Source organism: Rhinichthys klamathensis, unplaced genomic scaffold, assembly GCF_029890125.1.
Source record: "Rhinichthys klamathensis goyatoka isolate OS25496 unplaced genomic scaffold, OSU_Roscu_1.1 h1tg000197l_1, whole genome shotgun sequence".
Taxonomy (NCBI): domain Eukaryota; kingdom Metazoa; phylum Chordata; class Actinopteri; order Cypriniformes; family Leuciscidae; genus Rhinichthys; species Rhinichthys klamathensis.
The window spans coordinates 1,822,581-1,840,814 of record NW_026606723.1 but is presented as its reverse complement, the minus strand read 5'-3'; the positions used below and the strand labels follow the sequence as shown (position 1 = coordinate 1,840,814).

Below are 18,234 nucleotides of genomic sequence, written 5' to 3'. Positions count from 1 at the left end.
TTATTTGTGCTCCCACGCAAAAGTTTTGCGTTCCCACGCAAAACCTGTTGGCAGCTCGGACAGACACTTCCTGTTTAATGTCCCGCTGGCAGCTCCGTACGTTAATGGAGCGTTTCATAGTGTTTGAACTTGGACTCTAATATAAAGAAATGCGGTCAGTGCTTAACTCAATGTGTTCAGTGAAGTTGGCAATATATTCACATGCTATTCGAACTTCCCGGATCAATATTCTTGAGCTAAACGTTGTTAAAACACAAACGACACCTATTTACAATCACAGTAACCTAGACAACGAGATACAACCCAATTCTCCTCAAAACGAGCTTTATAATATATAAATGGATCTCTATGAGCACGCAGGCGGCTGAGTCCGAAGGGACCATCTGCAAAGTGCAATATAACCCCAAAAACGACTACAGCATCAACTCATAGTCAAAAATATAAAAATAGTCATTAACTTCAATGTTACAAACCACCCAATTCAGTTTACACATCAATGGTAAACTCACTGGTCATACTGCACTGCTTCTGCACATTTTATATTATATAAAAAAAAATATTTAATAACTTCACTGTAACACAACAAATTTAGTTCACACATCAGTGCTCTAATGTTGGTTATACAACACTTAGTTTGGGAAGTAATTGCACATAAAAAAATAAGTATGCCTATTCTTTACACAAATTATATTGGTAGGCTACTGTACGCAGCTAACATAATAGTTACAACCATAGCTTTTGCATTATATTTGCTTACTGAATTTGATGGCATTACACTGTAGCCTATAACAGTGTGAAGTTACTGAATATTTTTTCTAAAAAGGGTAAAGTTATTGGAACTGAATTTGGTGACAGTAGCCTACATTGTATCCCAGTGAAGCTATTGAATATGTACTCATATAAAATGTGCAGAAGGGTTTTAGGATTTGCACTTTGCAGACGGTCCCTTATTCGGACTTGTCTCGCCGGTTAAAGACATTTATATTATAAAGCTCGTTTTGAGGAGAATTGGGTTGTATCTCGTTGTCTAGGTTACTGTGATTGTAAATAGGTGTCGTTTGTGTTTTAACAACGTTTAGCTCAAGAATATTGATCCGGGAAGTTCGAATAGCATGTGAATATATTGCCAACTTCACTGAACACATTGAGTTAAGCACTGACCGCATTTCTTTATATTAGAGTCCAAGTTCAAACACTATGAAACGCTCCATTAACGTACGGAGCTCTGAAACACCGCCAGCGGGACATTAAACAGGAAGTGTCTGTCCGAGCTGCCAACAGGTTTTGCGTGGGAACGCAAATATCTTTGCGAGGGAACGCAAAACTTTTGCGTGGGAACGCAAATAACTTTGCGAGGGAACGCAAACATTTTGCGTGGGAACGCAAATATCTTTGCGAGGGAACGCAAAAGTTTTGCGAGGGAACGCAAAAGATTGAAAAAAAAAAAATCTCCCATCCTAAAAAAATTTCCACCACCACGTCCCCTTTAGGGGCTCCGTAGTTTAGTTCACTCTAAGCAGAATCAGTAATTGTACCTTTCTGTTTATGTGTTCCCTCTGTAATATTCAGGGTTCCCGCGGAGTCTTAAAAAGTCTAAAAAAGACTTAAATTCAGAAAGTGAAATTTAAGGCCTCAAAAAGTCTAAAAAACACAAGTTTAGGTCTTAAATTTAATTTACCTAAGTCTTAAAATTCTTACCTCCGTTCATTTTGTTAATTGTGGTCAAGCGTTGTCCGCCGAAAATAAAACGTTGGTTGTTTTGTTTGTTTTCTAGTAGGCTACGTGATGATGATAATCCCATTGCGTCATCACTGCAGGTATAACTCCTGTAAAGTAGGTGGCGTTATGTAACCCGCGCCGCCAATAAAGTGAAGGAAGTTGATTCACTAGCTACCTGCCCGCCGAATTCGTGCAACGTTAAGTCAGGGCTGTCGTCGAGCGCGTAGTTTTCAAAGATCATTGGGAAGTGTGTGTTTAACAAGATTTGGTATAGCGGACTTCATCAAGAGAGATCTAATTAACACCATTAGCGGACCGTATGTCTTGATGTTCGTTGTTTACTCATTAAACTGCAAGAAAGAGATGATAATTTGGTGGATGATTTAAAAATATTCGTTAATCAATAATCATCTGTAAATTGTGTAGTCATTTGAATGTAATCATAACGGTCCCCTGAGGGCGCTCAACGACCACGTCATCCGTAAGAGTGAGTTTCTAACAAAAAAACAACAGTTTACTAAAAAGAATAAATACATTAAATAATTTACCATTGTTAATTTGTGTTTATTTTTGTTTGTTGTTTTTGTATTTAACCCTTTCACACGGAAGTTTAAAATATTCTAACTGATCCCCAGCGTGAGTTTTTCTAGGCGACCGTTATTTAGAACCTGTCACTTTAATGTTTCCATGGTGACGCGTCATTGCTTGTCACGTGACACAGCGCAACCACAACACAGTGCTGAATGAATGATGATCTGCTTTGATGTCATTTTCCCTTTTCTATTCAAAATATTCACAAATGTATTAGCTATAACATGAAACACTGATATTCCGATTGTCAAATATGTGCAAGTGGATGTGTTTTGTTGTTTAAACACCTTCATAACGATCGCGTTAGTTGAGCTGTTTGTGCGATGGGCGGCACCATGTTAGTTTACAACACGTCAATTCCTCAACTTCTCACGAAATACATGAAAGTGGCCGGAGAACTGGGAGAAGAATAGTGTGAAATGTAAAGCTACTTACACAATGTGTATCTGATATGAATAAAACGTGTCGTCTTATTATAATGGAAAGGATTATTATTGCCGCTTCCATAGACATCAGTCAGTGTGTGTATTTTACAAACTTAAAATATGTTTAAGAATTTCTGGGATCATTCTAATGTTTCAATTTTTGTGTCGTGTTGGTCTTAAACTTCACACATAATGGTCTTAAAAGGTCTTAAAAAGGTCTTAAATTTAACAAACTGAAACCTGCAAGAACCCTGAATATTATCGCTCCGAAAATGGTTTGATTAGAAAAAATACCGGCTAGTACGTTTTTTTGTTTGTTTTTTCTGTTTGCCTCGGTGTGAGGGCAGGACAACAGAGAAGATATGTCACTGCAAATGGGAGAAGTTATTTTAATTAAAGATTTTGAGGGCACATGAATTTAAGAAAAATAATGATGTGCATGGATAAATAATTTGTTATAAATACTGCAAAATTCTACACAAAAAAAGTTAGTTTTGATTTCATGGTGACTTTAAGACTTCCACATAAATACCTTTTTACACGAGAATTGAATTTTCTGTGGATTTGCTGATTGCATCCAATATAGTTTATAAATGATTTGTCCTTCAAAAACAGCTTCTTTTTAAATCCTGCATTGCATTCTGACAGCATTATAAAACAATCTACACTCAAATGGATCTTAATGACTTAAATGATCAGGGAGCTGATCACACAAAATGATCAGCTTCATGTTTCTAACTTTGAGATTCTTGGGGAGGATATGCAGAGCATCAGACACAGCCAGGGCCAGCTCAAGGTTTGGCAAGCTTCCCCACATTTAAAGAGGAGCGTGTCTAATTTCTGCAACTAAGCGGAATTGTAATCTGTTTTGGGCAGTGTTTGAAACTTGTTTGAAAACAGTAGTTTGCCCATTTATGTAGCCATCCAATGTTCGAAGGTTGCAGAAGTTCAAAACAAGCCTTTTTATATTCTGAAAGTTTTCTTAGAACATCAAATTTTCTTTGAACTTCTGAAGAGTTTGATTCCTCATGATATGACCACTTTAAACAATAATTTGGTTTGTCTGAAAGATATTTTACTTGTGCTTCAGGGGAAAACTGTACTGGCCACTGCAATAACAGTTCCCTTGGTGAACCGTTCCCCAAGCCCATAACAATTTTTCATTGTTTCAGTTTGTCTATTGCCTCACTCACATTTTTGTGGTGCCCTGCTTGTGTGTGCAGAGCAGTACACTCAGAGCCGGATTAACGCAAAGGCAAACTAGGCACGTGCCTAGGGCCCGACTGGCGGGATGGGGCCCAGACAGAGGGATACTTTTTTTTTTTTTTTTTTTTTTTACAAATGTCCTATCTACAATTTATTTCAATATTTATTAATTAACTAAAAATAGTGACGATGTTTATCTTAACCATAGACTGTTACATTACGTCACATTAACGCCAGCCCATCAGGTGCTGCGAAGCAAAAGCCTAAATAGGCACGCAAAGAAGCACAGCTCTAATGCAGGTGTGTGCGTTGTCGTTATCTATTTTGGAGTGATTGCAATGTATTCTACTAAATATAAACTTGTACTGTAGATCAGCGTCATTTCTGGAAAAACCATTCACCGCTTTATTACGAGTTTAAAAGAGCGCGAGCGTCATTAACGTGCCCAGACGCGACGCTTTGAATTTGCGCGTACAATGAATAACATCGCGTCGGGAGCTGACTAAAAACGCTACAAAAGTAAAAGACAAGACGTTTGTATTCAAAGTTAAAAAGCCAACACACTACAACATTTTTAAATGTTTTAAATAAAGGATCTTGGGTCTATCTTCTAAATTCTGCTGATGATTAGATTATACCCTGCATCAGCCTACTTACGCCAATAATATCAGTTTAGAATTTTTTTTCTAATCAGTAGCGATCGTGTCTTTCTCTTCCACTTCATTTGTGTATAGCATATTTAAGCTAGCAATGCATAATATCATATAAGGCCTACTTATTAATAATATGACAATATCTGCATTCTGCAGTCAATATCTATTAAATGGGAGGGGAAAATCCTGCCCATACCAGCTATGAAAAAAAATGATAAAAGCATATATCACTGAAGTGGTATTCTGGAACTGTGAATAAATTGAATAAAACAGCAAAATAACAATAACAATAAAATCTTCATTAAACAAAAAAGAGATTACCTTAGATGAAGTTTGATTAATATGTACATACAGTAGGCTACTGGTAAAAAGTCTGGACCAATTACTATTTTTAATGTTTTTGAAAGAATGTTTTTATTATGCTCTACAAGCCTGCATTTATTTGATCAAAAATACAAAAAAGAAAAAGAAAAACAGGAATATTCAGCAAGGATGTGTTAAATATATAAAAAGTGATAGTGAAGACTTTTTTCAAACAACTTTTAAATAATAAAAAAAAAAATCCTGAAAAAAAGTATCACAGGTTATAAAATAAATATTAAGCACCATTTCTAACATTTGATAATAAATCAGAATATTATAAAGTTTTCTGAAGGATCACATTACACTAAATTCAGCTTTGCATCACATAAATATATTTTAAAGTAGTAAAATAGCAAAACTATTTAATAATATTTCACTATTATTTATCTGTATTTTTGATCAAATAAATCCAGGCTTGATTAGCATAAGAGACTTCTTTCAAAAACATTAAAAATAGTAATATGTCCAAACTTATGTACTGTGTAAGTAAAAACATTTAAAATTAAATGTTGTATAAATTAAAAGGTTAGGAATCATATTTGTTTCAAGAGTTTTTTATTGGGGGTGGGGGGCCTCCAACATGAATATTGCCTAGGGCCTCCAAATGTCTAGAACCGGCCCTGAGTACACTAGTTATATTCCAGTGTGTGCTTATAAGTGTGTGTGCGTGTGTGTACTTGTTCTCTAGATGTTCCTTCGGCCCCCTCTATCGAGCGCTTGGAGCCTTATTCCAGCACAGCAATGGTGGAGTTTGATGAGCCTAAATCCGATGGAGGAGTGCCTATCCTTAAGTACAAGGCTGAATGGAGGATAACAGGCCAAGACTGGACGGACAGAGAGTATGATGTTGAGGATGGTAAGTATCCAACACACACACACACACACACACACACATGCCCTATAATAACATTTATCCAGAACTGGAGGCAATGAAGAGAGAAAAACAAGATAGATGAGGCTTTTGGGAAGCTTATAAAAGCTTTTCCTCATTTGTATGAAGGTCAAGCTCTTGATTCTATAGCATTGTTTTGTACCGAAATGACCACAGATTCTCAGATGATTGTATTAAGACAGGGATTTTAACTGGGTTACATTGTTTTTAAAAACGTTGTTCTAAAGCAGACGTGATGTGAAATTTGAAATTTGAAATTTAATTGAAATTTGGATTAACAAGGAAGAGCTTTTACTGCTTGTCAATTTGTCGCTTCGCGCCCAGTTAAGATGCTGTGTTACACTTAGAAAAGAAAACAGCAGTTTCTATGACGCACAAACAGCCACCCTCCTTCAATATAATAACTAAACACTTTCCACAGCTGCTAGCCATTTCAAATTGTGGCAAAATAACCTTCCCCGCTGCCATAAAAAACCCTTTCATTGGCGATATTGCTTGGCAAGCATGAAACGCAATGCAGAGTTGAGCAAAAATAGAATGCGCAAATGTGAGAAAGGGACAGGGTTCACTTGAATGCTAAATAAGAGTGCTCAGAGCAGTTGTCACAGCCTGACATGTGCTCTGTTTGTCTGTGGGTACTGTCTGTCTCTCGGGGTGGCGGGGGGAGGGATGTCAGTTTGCTCACTGCTGACAGCCTGCTCGCTCTGCCAGACCTCCTTGGGACATGCGTCAGAAACAAGCCTCGCACACACAAACGCAGCCTTTCACGAATCAGACTACAAGCCACCTACACACACACAAACCCCTGCTCAGCCAATGTCTTTTTGATCACTCAACCTTTTGTCAGTCAGTCTCTAATGCATTAGACTGGCATATTATACAGGCATGAAACGGTCTCAAACACGAGCTACCAGATTGAATGAGTAAAAAGAACATTTCTGGTCATTATTGATGAATGATTGATGTATGATACCATACAAATACCAATTCTTTTGAAATTGTTCTTTTTAGTGATTTAGTCTGATCACTCAAATGGAGAACTTTTGAAGTTAAATTGTGGGTGATGTTATGAAAAACTATAAACCACATTTCATATTTTATAACATAACTAAAAACATAGTGATGAACAGCGAATATTCATTTCCCATGTTTCTTTAAACAGTGACCATTAAAAAGTTTGGGGTCAGTAAAAAAAAATTGGGGGGGGGGGGGGGGGATAATTATTCAAACTTTGGTTCCACAAGGACGCATTAAATTGATCAAAAGTGACAGTAAAGACATTTCAAATGTTATAAAAGATTCAAATGAATGCTGTTCTTTTGAGCTTTCATCAAAGAATCCTGAAAAATATTTATCATGGTTTCCACAAAAACATAAGCAGCACAACCGTTTTTTAACTGTGATAAAAATCATTATTCTTATAATAAATTATTCTTATAAGAAACGTAAAATGAGCAGCAAATCATCATTTTAGAATAATTTATGAAGGATCATGTGACATTGAACACTGGAGAAATGGATGCTAAAAAGTCAGCATTGCCATCACAGGAATAAATTACATTTAAAATGTATTCAAATAGAACATTTATTTTCAATTGCGATTATATTACAGAGTATTACCATTTTACTGACTTTTTGATCAAGTAAATGCAGCGTTTGTGCGTTACTTTTTTTTAAACCCCAAACTTTTGAATGTTAGTATTAGTTAATATCTGGATATTTATATTTTAGACAAAATATGGCCAGTTATTTTGTTTACTTTTGTTCCAATAAGGATTGTCCAATCTAATTAGAGGACAAGAACTAATGGTTGTATTTTTTACGAAATTGAAATGTAAGATCCTGCACGGGGACCTCTGGAAAACCTCTGAGTAATGACTCTAATTGAAGAATTAGTTTTTTAGTTTTTTTTTAGATCAAACTGAAATGTATTTTAGAACAAAGGTGAAACTCAAAATGCTTTGCAGGGTCTTCTGGGAAAATGATGGAAAATTGATGACTTGGCCCACAGAGTATTTGCCTACAGATCTACCCACAAAAAGTCCCGCAGACTTTCTCAGATTTAGAAAACTCATTATGCATTAAGTTTCACTCACTACTTGCCCCATGTGTATTTGTTTAGTCCATATTTACGCTTATCGGTTATACTTTTTTCTCACTGTATCTAAATCCATTCTGCCCATTTTCCCTTAAAATCAGGATTTTTTAAATGTATTTATTTGAGCCTATTCATTGCGGCAAACCGTTCAAATGAATCAGTTCTCTATAATGCTACAAATCATGTGCCATTTGATAAGGCAAATTGGTATGTCATATAGGTTTGGGATATGCTTTGTTAAAACTAGACATATTTAATCATCTTATTCTATGTTTATATGTCCTATATTTCATTGGAGCTCTAAATCTGTCCAAATCAGGTCTCAACTTGATCACTATTGTTGGGCTGAAGCCAGAGACCACATACGAGGTCAAGATATCAGCCATCAACGGCAAGGGTGAAGGAGAGAGCAGCGCCCTGGAAATCTTCAAAACCCAACCTGTCCGTAAGTGCCTCTGTCTTTCTGTCTTTCTCTCTCTCAGTCCCTCTTTATCATAAGACCCTAGCACCCTCTTTACCCATCAACCCCCCTTCTCAGTGCAGCAGCAGACCTTACTACCCACAATGCATCCCTGCCCTGGACCCTGCTGGATCTCACTCCCAGGAGATGCATTGCTTGTCCTGCGTGTACTTCTGTATTTATATGTGGATGTGCGTGTTCATTTTAGTGTGTGTCCGTATGTTTTAACTATATCCTGAAGACCATTGTGTCACTGCAGCTTCTCACCTCAGCAGTGCTTCCCTGTGATGTGGCACACCTCCCTGTCTGTACAGCTCTTCTGCCGACTGCCAGCATGTGCCGGGCAACAGCTGTGTCTCGTGTCTGTTGAGAGCTGTGTGCTCTGTTAAGTGTCGTCCATGTTGATTGGGCACTCTTCTGTAGAGCAGATAATGAAACCCTCTTTAACCTCATATCCACGATCAGATCAGGATCAGACTCTCAGGGATTCTATTATCAATGATAAGATCTAATCTCAAAGAATCTACGATATTTTGCATTTGTACAGCAGTATGCTGTAATAAGTAACAGGTGAAAATAATTCCAGATGGTATTTCTCATGTTTCACTAGTTTAACGGTTCTGCTCTAAATATTCACAAGATGTGCTATGAATCTAAGCCTGTTTCTGCCTCAGATAAAAACAGTCATTCATTTTAATGACTCTATTTCTAACATTTGTGATTCTTTCATAACTTTAGATCTCATAATTGTGACTACATCTCATATTTCTAACATTTGTGATTCTATCATAACTTTAGATCTCATAATTGTGACTACATCTCATAATTGCAACATTTTATCTCAAACGATTTTTTTTTATAATTGTAACATTAAACCTCAATTTTACTTATAACTTACAATCATGACTATTTCTCATAATTGCAACTTTATCTCATAATTGTGACTATTTTGTAACTCACAATTTAGACTATAGCTCATAATTCCAAATATTTAAATGGCAACTTTATTGCCTGGATTCACAGATCACAGACATTAACAGGCACGGTTTAAGATGCATGTTTGAACTGTCTCACCACAAAGGAACTTGCAATGACAAATTTTTACTGACAAATGTCAGTGCTATTGTTTGTCTCAAGATGCACACCTGTAATGTTTTTTTTCTAAGGCACTAGGCACATTAAAAAAAAATAACTACTTAAATGCCCTAATTGAACTAAGGCCTAACCCTGGCTTAATCTAAGTCCTGTCTGTGAAACCAGGCCTATATGTCACAATGTCACTATTTTATTATTTTAAACGTTATCTCACAATTACCTGTTTAAGGTGGAAACAGGCTTCTATAGCTATATAACAATGAAGTGAGGTGAAATTTGACGTTGGTTTGCAGAGCTTGATTGTAGAGCTCTCCACTTCAATGAAACATCATTCTTATTTAGATTCTGCAATGAAGTTTTCAAAGTTCCTACAAATCTACTGGTTTAATTACTGCATGTCGCACGAAGCCGTTGGATCTGAATGTTCCACTCAGAAGCAGATTAGAAAAAGTCAGTTTGCAAGAAATATGGGATGAGCAGAAACACAGTTCTACTTTGATTATTCAATTTCCACTTGCACTCGCAGGGATTAAGTGACTAAAGTTTAAATTGCAGAAAAAGTTTTTTTTTTTCCTTGTTGCTTTATTAATCCAAATTTATTGATCCAATTCAGTTAATCCTTCTAAAAAGCACTTTGTATAACATTACAAAAAAGGATTCCTGCAGCAATAAGCTTGATTTCCATTTCAATACCCAGAAGCTTTGGAGGGAATCTTACAAAAATGTGTAAAAAGTTAAAATAACACAAAACCAGACTTGTTTATTCTTCTATTGCGAGTACAATAGCTCATGGCAGGAGTGAATTGCTCCATTGATGTAAGTCAGAGACAGGCTGACATGAATTCTTATCTTATTTTTCTTATCATATTTCATCTTTACTTCGACACCCCCTGTTTTCACAGTCCCTACATTCACTCTAATGCCTGCTCTCATTTCACAACAGCTAATTGGGTCACCCAGTTTTGCCATTTTGGGACTTAGCAAGCATAGTTCACAGAGTTAAGCCTGACGAAATGTGAGTCAGCAAGGTGATTTTCTCACTGCTTTATAAGATGAACCTAAAATGGCAAATTGGATTTGGCCTCCTCTCCATCTTATACATTCCTGTTCTCATGTTCATGATTTTTTTATGGTTCTCATCATGTTTTCCATCTTGTTTTGTTCCACTGGACATCAGGCTTCCCTTTCAAAAGTAAGTGTTCCATCTCTCTGCTCTCTTTCTTTCACATTTCTGTTAGTCTTTTCCATTTGCTTCTATTTCAGCCATTGCAACACTCCTGCCAAATCTACTAGTAAGCCTTTAAAGAAGGTAGTAAATGCTTGATAGAAAGTTTAAGACTCCATGAAATGTTATAGATTGCAGTTTTCTTTTCTGCTTTTGAAGGAAGGTTTGTATATGAAAGGGCTCGTCCCTTTTTAAATAGCTAATAGGCTGTTACTTTGTCATGAACCTTGATGTGACCTTTAGTCAAATGGTAATTTTAATTTACTGAGAGGGGACATTCTCCTTCTAGAAAGCATTTGATTGGACAAAAAATTGTAAGTCGTTGGATGACTCAGTCATATTTTTGGTGTGCATCTGCTAAAAGTCAATTTTATCACCTATTGAGAATTAAATTAGTCTTTTTCCTTAAAGTGGACTCTCATATCTCAGTGCAAATTAAGTTAAACTTTCTGAGGGGTTTTCACTGAATTTAAAGAACTTTGTTATAGGTTTTTGATTATAGTCTTTGCTTTAGAGAACTATGACAGCTCACTTTATATCTGTTGTTGTACTTTCCAGACGGAATTCCGTTCTATTACTCAAACAAGGATAAAGGTTTGCTATGAGATCATTTAGACCAGTCCTGAAGGCTTAATTGAGAAAATTGCCTTTTCCCCCAAAACCTGCAGTAAATATGCACCTGGTTCAACTCCATTATGCTACATGAAGGAATTAACATTTGATTAATTGAATCAGGTGTGTTAGGTCATGCCTTGACCTAAAACTAAATTTGTATGGGCTCCCTTGGGTCTGTTGATTAAAATCCTTACATGCTAGCACATTAGTATAAAATATTGCTGTTGGTATGTAGATTTCCCTCTAGTCAAAGTCTGTGTCCAGTTATCTCTCCATTTCCCTTCGTAGTACTTCACATGAATCCCACAGAAGTCTCAAAACAAGCTATTTATTTCGTAGGATAGGCGTGACCTTGTTGTCTAATGTTGGTGTTTATTTAGTCTTTAATAAATGGCTTTGGATTTTTTTTGGATAATAACTTAACACATAGTTTGTGTGAGGGTGATTGTTTTGCAAGAGGCAATTGTAAAACATTCAAACTGTAGAATGACTATCGTTTGTCTATGCAACCAAAAGCAAAAAAACATAGTGATGAAGTTGTTGCTAATTTAATTGACAGTATTTTCTTGTTGTGGCTCTCTATTGTTCTCATTATTTGACTGTGGAATCATTCTTATGATCAAAAAGAGTCCATGGGCGAGGCAGAGACCGTATCTCGTAATGGTAGTGGGATGTGGTTGTGTTCAAATGAGATTGATGGTGTTGTCCGCTCTTTCTACGGAACTATACCTGCGTGAATTTAAGAGGTGATTGGCGGCACAATGATCCAGGCACTCCAAACACTTACTAATCATTTATCAATTTGTACATGACAAACCAAGACCGCCGGCAGCATCGGCACTTGTCAAATTATGACTACACACATCTGGTGACAGTCCAGATTGGGTTTATTTGTCACGATTGTTTCCAAACCAAAGCAAAAATCACTTCTGAAGTAAATCTTCTGAAGAAATCCTAACAATAATGGAATGTTTTTGCGGGCTTTCTTTTTTCTCTTTGAATGTGAACAATTAGAATCAAGTTGTTTATCTGGGAAACAATGAGTCTTGCTATATTTAGGGGACACAATGACTTCTTGAAGCAATAATTCACCCTAAAATTCTATCATTTACTCATCCGCATGTCTTTCCAAACATCTATGCTGTTATTTTCTCAATCTCCCTGCTTAAAAAAGCAAAGAAAAAGCTTTCACCAGTCTAAGTTGGTTTGTTGGTCTAGATGGTCACCCAGTTTTGCCCGGTAGGTTTCTTGGCTAGTTTTCGAGAGTTTTTGGGCACTTCTCAACAACTAAACCAGGTAATCACAGATTGGCCAGGCTGGGAGACCAACTTAGACTAGTTTAACCTGGGGGGGTTTTAGGATTTGCAAATATTTTTCTCTATACTATGAGAGTTTATAGTAACTACTTGCCTAAAAAGTGGCATAAACATAATTCTGAATGACTTCTGAAGCTGTAGCTTTGTTTTACAAACAGATTAACATGTTGATTAAGTTGGCCATTTAACTGACATTGCAAACAGCAAGTTAGAAATGATTTAGAATAGCTCCTTTTGTGTTCCACAGACAACAAAAAAAACATGCAGGTTTGGAGCAACACGAAGGTGAGTAAATAATGACCAAATTTGAATTATTTGGGTGAACTATTGCTTTAACAGTTAGGGATGTATGACAGATTGACTCTATCCATTATAAAGCAGCAGCATGTCTGCAGAGAGTGGCATAACTTGACGTAGATGGAGCTTCAAGTAAGATGTACGGTAGCATTCGCAGGTGCTTGTCAGAGATTTATCACCAGTGGCCATCCTGCAGTCTCAGCCAATAGAGTGCCCAGAGCGCTGAAGGAAGAGGGGGACGACACAAAAGACTATGTTGCCAGTAGCGTGAGTGAGTCTTTCTCTCCTCCAGAGCAAAGATCCATGCCTCTTGCTTCCACAACCTGTAGAAATTGTAAAAGAGCACTATAAAATTCACATTACTGCGGTATGTGCTGCAGGGACTTGCGATTCAAAGCAAGAGAGCTCCCTCTCCATTTTATGTGCTATGAGCGTGAATGAAGAGGCTGGAATTGTGTATGGAGATGGAGTGATGACAAAGCTAGCTAGGCCTGTCACGTAAGCGATAGAGGCCGGAGTGGTGGACACCTCTGGGAGTTTTCTGATGGATAATGCCACCTCTGCAGCTCACTGCAGTAGGGTCATCTTGGGTGACAGCTAAAATATTCACAGAGACAAATAGGGACTCTTTCCATGACTGTGTGCCAGGCTTTCTGATTGCTAGCCTGTGTGCGGGTCACCCCGCTTCCCAGAGGGCAGGTAGACTCCACTGAGCCTTATTTGATATGAATGTGTTCACCACAGACCGCAAAGGATCAGAGAGCACCGTGGCAGGCACTGCACCTTTGGAGACCTACAGTGGAAATTGCCTCTGATAAGAAAATAGTAGATTATACAAAGTTAAAGGAGGTCAGCTCAGAACCCACTGCTAAATTCAAAGGCAAATTTAGGCGTTTAAACTGCTGTGTAAAAAAAGAAAGAAAAGTGTCCCGCTGTGATAACTGGTTTGACAATGTCTTTTTTTTCTGCATTCAGTATACAAAACTTAAATTCCTTCTAATATATAAAAAAAATATCACAGTGAGTAAGCAAGGTAACAAAAATTATTATTATTATTTGGCAGATGGTGATGTTTAGAGCTAATCTTTTTGTCTTCATTATTGGTTTTTATGTTGTAAATGTTATTTTTAATTGGGTAGCCGTTCTTTAACATTGGGCCTTTAATAAATGGCAATGGAGAAACATCTCAACTTTGTAAATAACTGCCATTTTTTCTCAAATTAAATTGATTTAACTCAACAGCCCAAAACAAAGATGGAATATTATCGTATTTTTGTTAATTATATTCTTTATGAATGTTTATTAATAATAAAAAATATCAATAGTGCATTATTTCGGCAAAGTTGTTTTACAATCTAAAACATTTAAATTAGCAAAATAATAATAATAATAATACTGCTAGAATTTTTTTTTTATCAGTTATAACAAAATATTCATTATGAATGCTTTTATAATTGTGGTCTAATGATCATTTACTTATTGTTGTTCTGCATATCCAAATGTTAAAATAATTTATTTCAAGGCTCTGTGGAATACTTGATTCTTATTGGTCAATCGCACCATCCTGAAAACAGATAACGCAGGCTCATCTGGGTTACTGAAGTCAGCTGCGCTATACACTTGCTAGGAACGTTATTTCTTCGTGGAAGTTTTGCGTTTGGTGAGCTAATAAAATATTAAAACTTATTTCATACAAACGCAGCTGCTGCCATTTTGCGACTATTGTTTTGTACGCTGTTGGATTATAAGATACAAACAGGTACGATTTTAAAACCGTTTCCTCTCAAATCAATATCTCTTATCCCCATAATTATTTATGTGGCGAAATGCTGTTTAATAAGTGGGATGACTATACAGTATCTCTTAAATGTCCGTCTAGTTTGAATTGCCACGCAACTGCTCTCTCCCCTAAAGCTTTGCGCTTAAAGACCTAATAAAATATTTCAACTCAGATCAATATTTCATGTCTAATTATTTACTTATGTGGCAAGTAGCCGTGTAATAAGCAGGATAATGTACATCCAGCCAGTTGTTATCTCAGAATAAACCCCTTCAGGTTGATGCAAGACCTGGGCCCGTATGTATAAAACTTCTAAGAAATGATCTTAAGAATAGTCTTAAGCTTTGACTTAAGTGTAAAAAAATACTTAGTAAAGAGTAGGACTTTTCTAAGAGTAGGAGACTTTTATAAAGCAGCTAAAAGCAACTTTCAGTAAAGTATAAGACTGATTCTTAAGTGCTGACTGAAGTGGGACTTAAGTGCTGCAAACGTCTCGGGTTACGTATGTAACCCTTGTTCCCTGAGAAAGGGAACGAGACACTGCAACGGTGACGACACTAGGGGAACGCCCTTCAGCGTAGCGCGTCTGAATTTATGAATGAAACCGAATCCAATCCTATTGGCGTTGCGTGATGACGTAGCGTGTGACGGCACAAGCGGATGTGTACAAAGGCATGCCGGCACACAGAAAATGTCAGCTTTTGCTATGAAGCAAGTGCTCCAAGCAGGGTGAGGTGTGGCAAACCGATGCAGTGTCTCGTTCCCTTTCTCAGGGAACAAGGGTTACATACGTAACCCGAGACGTTCCCTTTCGAGGGAACTCGAACTGCGTCGGTGACGACACTAGGGGAACGAGATACCCACTATGCCACAACGAACCCCGCTCATCCTAGTGTGAAGCTGTCTTCAGCCACAACTTAGGACGAAAGCACTCGTGCACCGGGTGTAGAGGGAAGATCCAGACTGTAAAACCTCATGAATGTGTGCGGAGTGGCCCAGCCAGCCGCCTCACATATGTCATGGATAGAAACCCCTGAAAGGAGGGCTCTAGAGGACGCCATGCCTCTGGTGGAGTGAGCCCTCACGGCCATAGGTGAAGGCAAATTGCGCACCTGATAGGCCAGGGAAATAGTCTGAACGATCCAGTTGCTGATGGTCTGCTTAGAGGCGGGAAGCCCCTTCTTGGGCGACCCAAAACACACCAGCAACTGGTCCGACTTCCGCCATGAGGAGGACCTCTGGATATAACACTGCAGTGCTCTGACAGGGCAGAGCAGATGAAGTCTCCCCTCATCCGCCGTCACATGAGGTGGAGGATGAAATGCCTGCAGAACCATAGGCCGTGCCACATTAGATGGCACCTTGGGCAAATAGCCGGGCCTGGGGTGTAAGATGGCCTTAATGTTGCCTGGAGCAAACTCCAAGCACCCAACGGAAATAGAGAGCGCCTGGAGATCTCCTACCCTCCTCAGAGAAGTAATGGCCAACAAAAAGACCACCTTAAACGAAAGGTTCTTGGCCTCAGCCGACTCCAATGGTTCGAAGGGGGCCTCGGCCAGCCCTTCGAGAACCACTGCCAGGTCCCAAGAGGGAACCCTGGTGCGAGTCGCAGGTCTCATCCTCCAGGCTCCACGGAGGAAACGTATGACCAGGTGATGCCTCCCCAGAGGACCATCACTCAGAGGAGCGTGGAAAGCCGCAATGGCAGCCACATAAACCTTGAGTGTGGACGGGGTAAGCCCGGCAGAAAAGCGGTCTTGGAGAAACTCCAGCATTGAAGCCACTGGGCAGTGAACTGGGTCCAAATTACGCTCTTTGCACCAAATGGAAAATACATTCCACTTAAGGCCGTATAACTTCCTCGTGGAGGGAGCTCTGGAAGTGAGTATAGTTTCAACCACTTCTGCTGACAGGTCGGCTTCTAGGTACTGTGCCCCCTCAGGGGCCAGACCCACAGTTTCCACAGCTCGGGCCGAGGGTGGAGAACTGAGCCCCCCGCCTGAGACAACAGGTCCCTCCTCAGAGGGATCTGCCATGGCGGGCCTGCCAGAAGCAGGATGATGTCCGAGAACCATACTCGGGCCGGCCAAAACGGGGCTACTAATAGTAGGCTGACTCCATCCTGACGGACCCTCTCCAGAACTGCTGGGAGCAGAGCGACTGGGGGAAAGGCGTACAGACGCAGCCTCGGCCACGTCTGCACAATGGCATCCAACCCCAGCGGGGCTGGATGTGTGAGGGAGAACCACAGTGGACAGTGTGTCGTCTCTCGAGACGCAAATAGGTCCACTTCCACTGGGCCAAACCTCTCGCATATTACCTCCACCACCTTGGAGTCTCCAATCCCCGGGCCTCAGCCCCTGCCTCGACAGCATGTCTGCTCCCTTGTTCTGGTCCCCCGGGACATACATCGCCCTGAGAGACGACAGTCTCCGCTGGGACCACAGGAGGATCTGATGCGCCAGTCTGCACAGAGGGCGCGACCTCAGACCCCCCTGATGATTTAAGTAAGATACCACCGACATGTTGTCGGATCTTACTAGGACATGGCGACCATGGAGGTCTGGCAGAAAGCTCCTCAGAGCCCGGAACACCGCCAACATTTCTAGGCAATTTATGTGCCAAGAGGAATGTTGGTCCTGCCAGAGACCTCTCGTAAAACGGCCATCCATGACCGCGCCCCAGCCCGTGAGGGAGGCGTCTGTCGAAATAGATATCCGGTGGCACGACGCTCCCAGCCTGGGACCCTGGGACAAGAACCAAGGCTTCTTCCAAATTGATAGGGAACGAAGGCATCTGCGCGTAACCCTTATCAAGCGGAATGGATTTCCCCTCGGGGAAAACCCCTTGGCTCTTAACCACCACTGCATGGCTCTCATGTGCAGCAGGCCAGAAGGTATCACGCTGGACGCTGCTGCCATTAGACCCAACACTCTCTGAAAGTGTTTGACAGTGACGGCCTGGCCTAGCTTTATCCTGGACACTGAGGTCAGGATAGACTCGATCCGAGCAGGAGACAATTGTGCCTGCATCGTGACTGAGTCCCACACCACTCCCAGGAACGTGGTTCTCTGGGCTGGTGTCAACACGCTCTTCTTCGTGTTGAGTCTCAACCCCAGGCTCTGGATGTGCGCGAGGACGACATCTCGATGCCGAATCGCCAGCTCTCTCGACTGTGCCAGTATTAACCAGTCTTCGATGTAATTGAGCACCCTGATGCCCTCGAGCCTCAGGGGTGCTAGAGCTGCATCCATACACTTGGTAAAGGTGCGAGGGGAGAGTGCTAGGCCGAACGGAAGAACCCGATATTGGTAAGCTTCGCCCCCGAAAGCAAACCTTAGGAACTTCCTGTGAGATGGAAGGATGGAGATGTGGAAGTAGGTGTCTTTTAGATCTATCGTGACAAACCAATCCTCGGATTGGATTTGACTCACGATAATGGGAATAGTGAGCATTTTGAACCTGAATCTCCTCAGAGACCGGTTCAGATGCCTCCGAT

General features: G+C 39.7%; 1 protein-coding gene across 13 annotated transcripts in view; it reads left to right on the top strand.

Moving 5' to 3' along the window:
• ncam1a (neural cell adhesion molecule 1a) overlaps positions 1 to 18,234 on the top strand; it is a 262,010-nt gene that overhangs the window by 208,722 nt on the left and 35,054 nt on the right. For 8 of the 13 annotated variants that reach the window (XM_056263045.1, XM_056263047.1, XM_056263050.1 and 5 more), the window contains 2 exons: positions 5,646 to 5,813; positions 8,267 to 8,392. In XM_056263045.1, the coding sequence (XP_056119020.1) occupies positions 5,646 to 5,813; positions 8,267 to 8,392 (294 nt within the window). Of the gene's footprint in view, positions 1 to 5,645; positions 5,814 to 8,266; positions 8,393 to 10,679; positions 10,695 to 18,234 lie in introns of all 13 variants that reach the window. The other 5 variants (XM_056263044.1, XM_056263049.1, XM_056263046.1 and 2 more) reach the window with 1 other exon arrangement.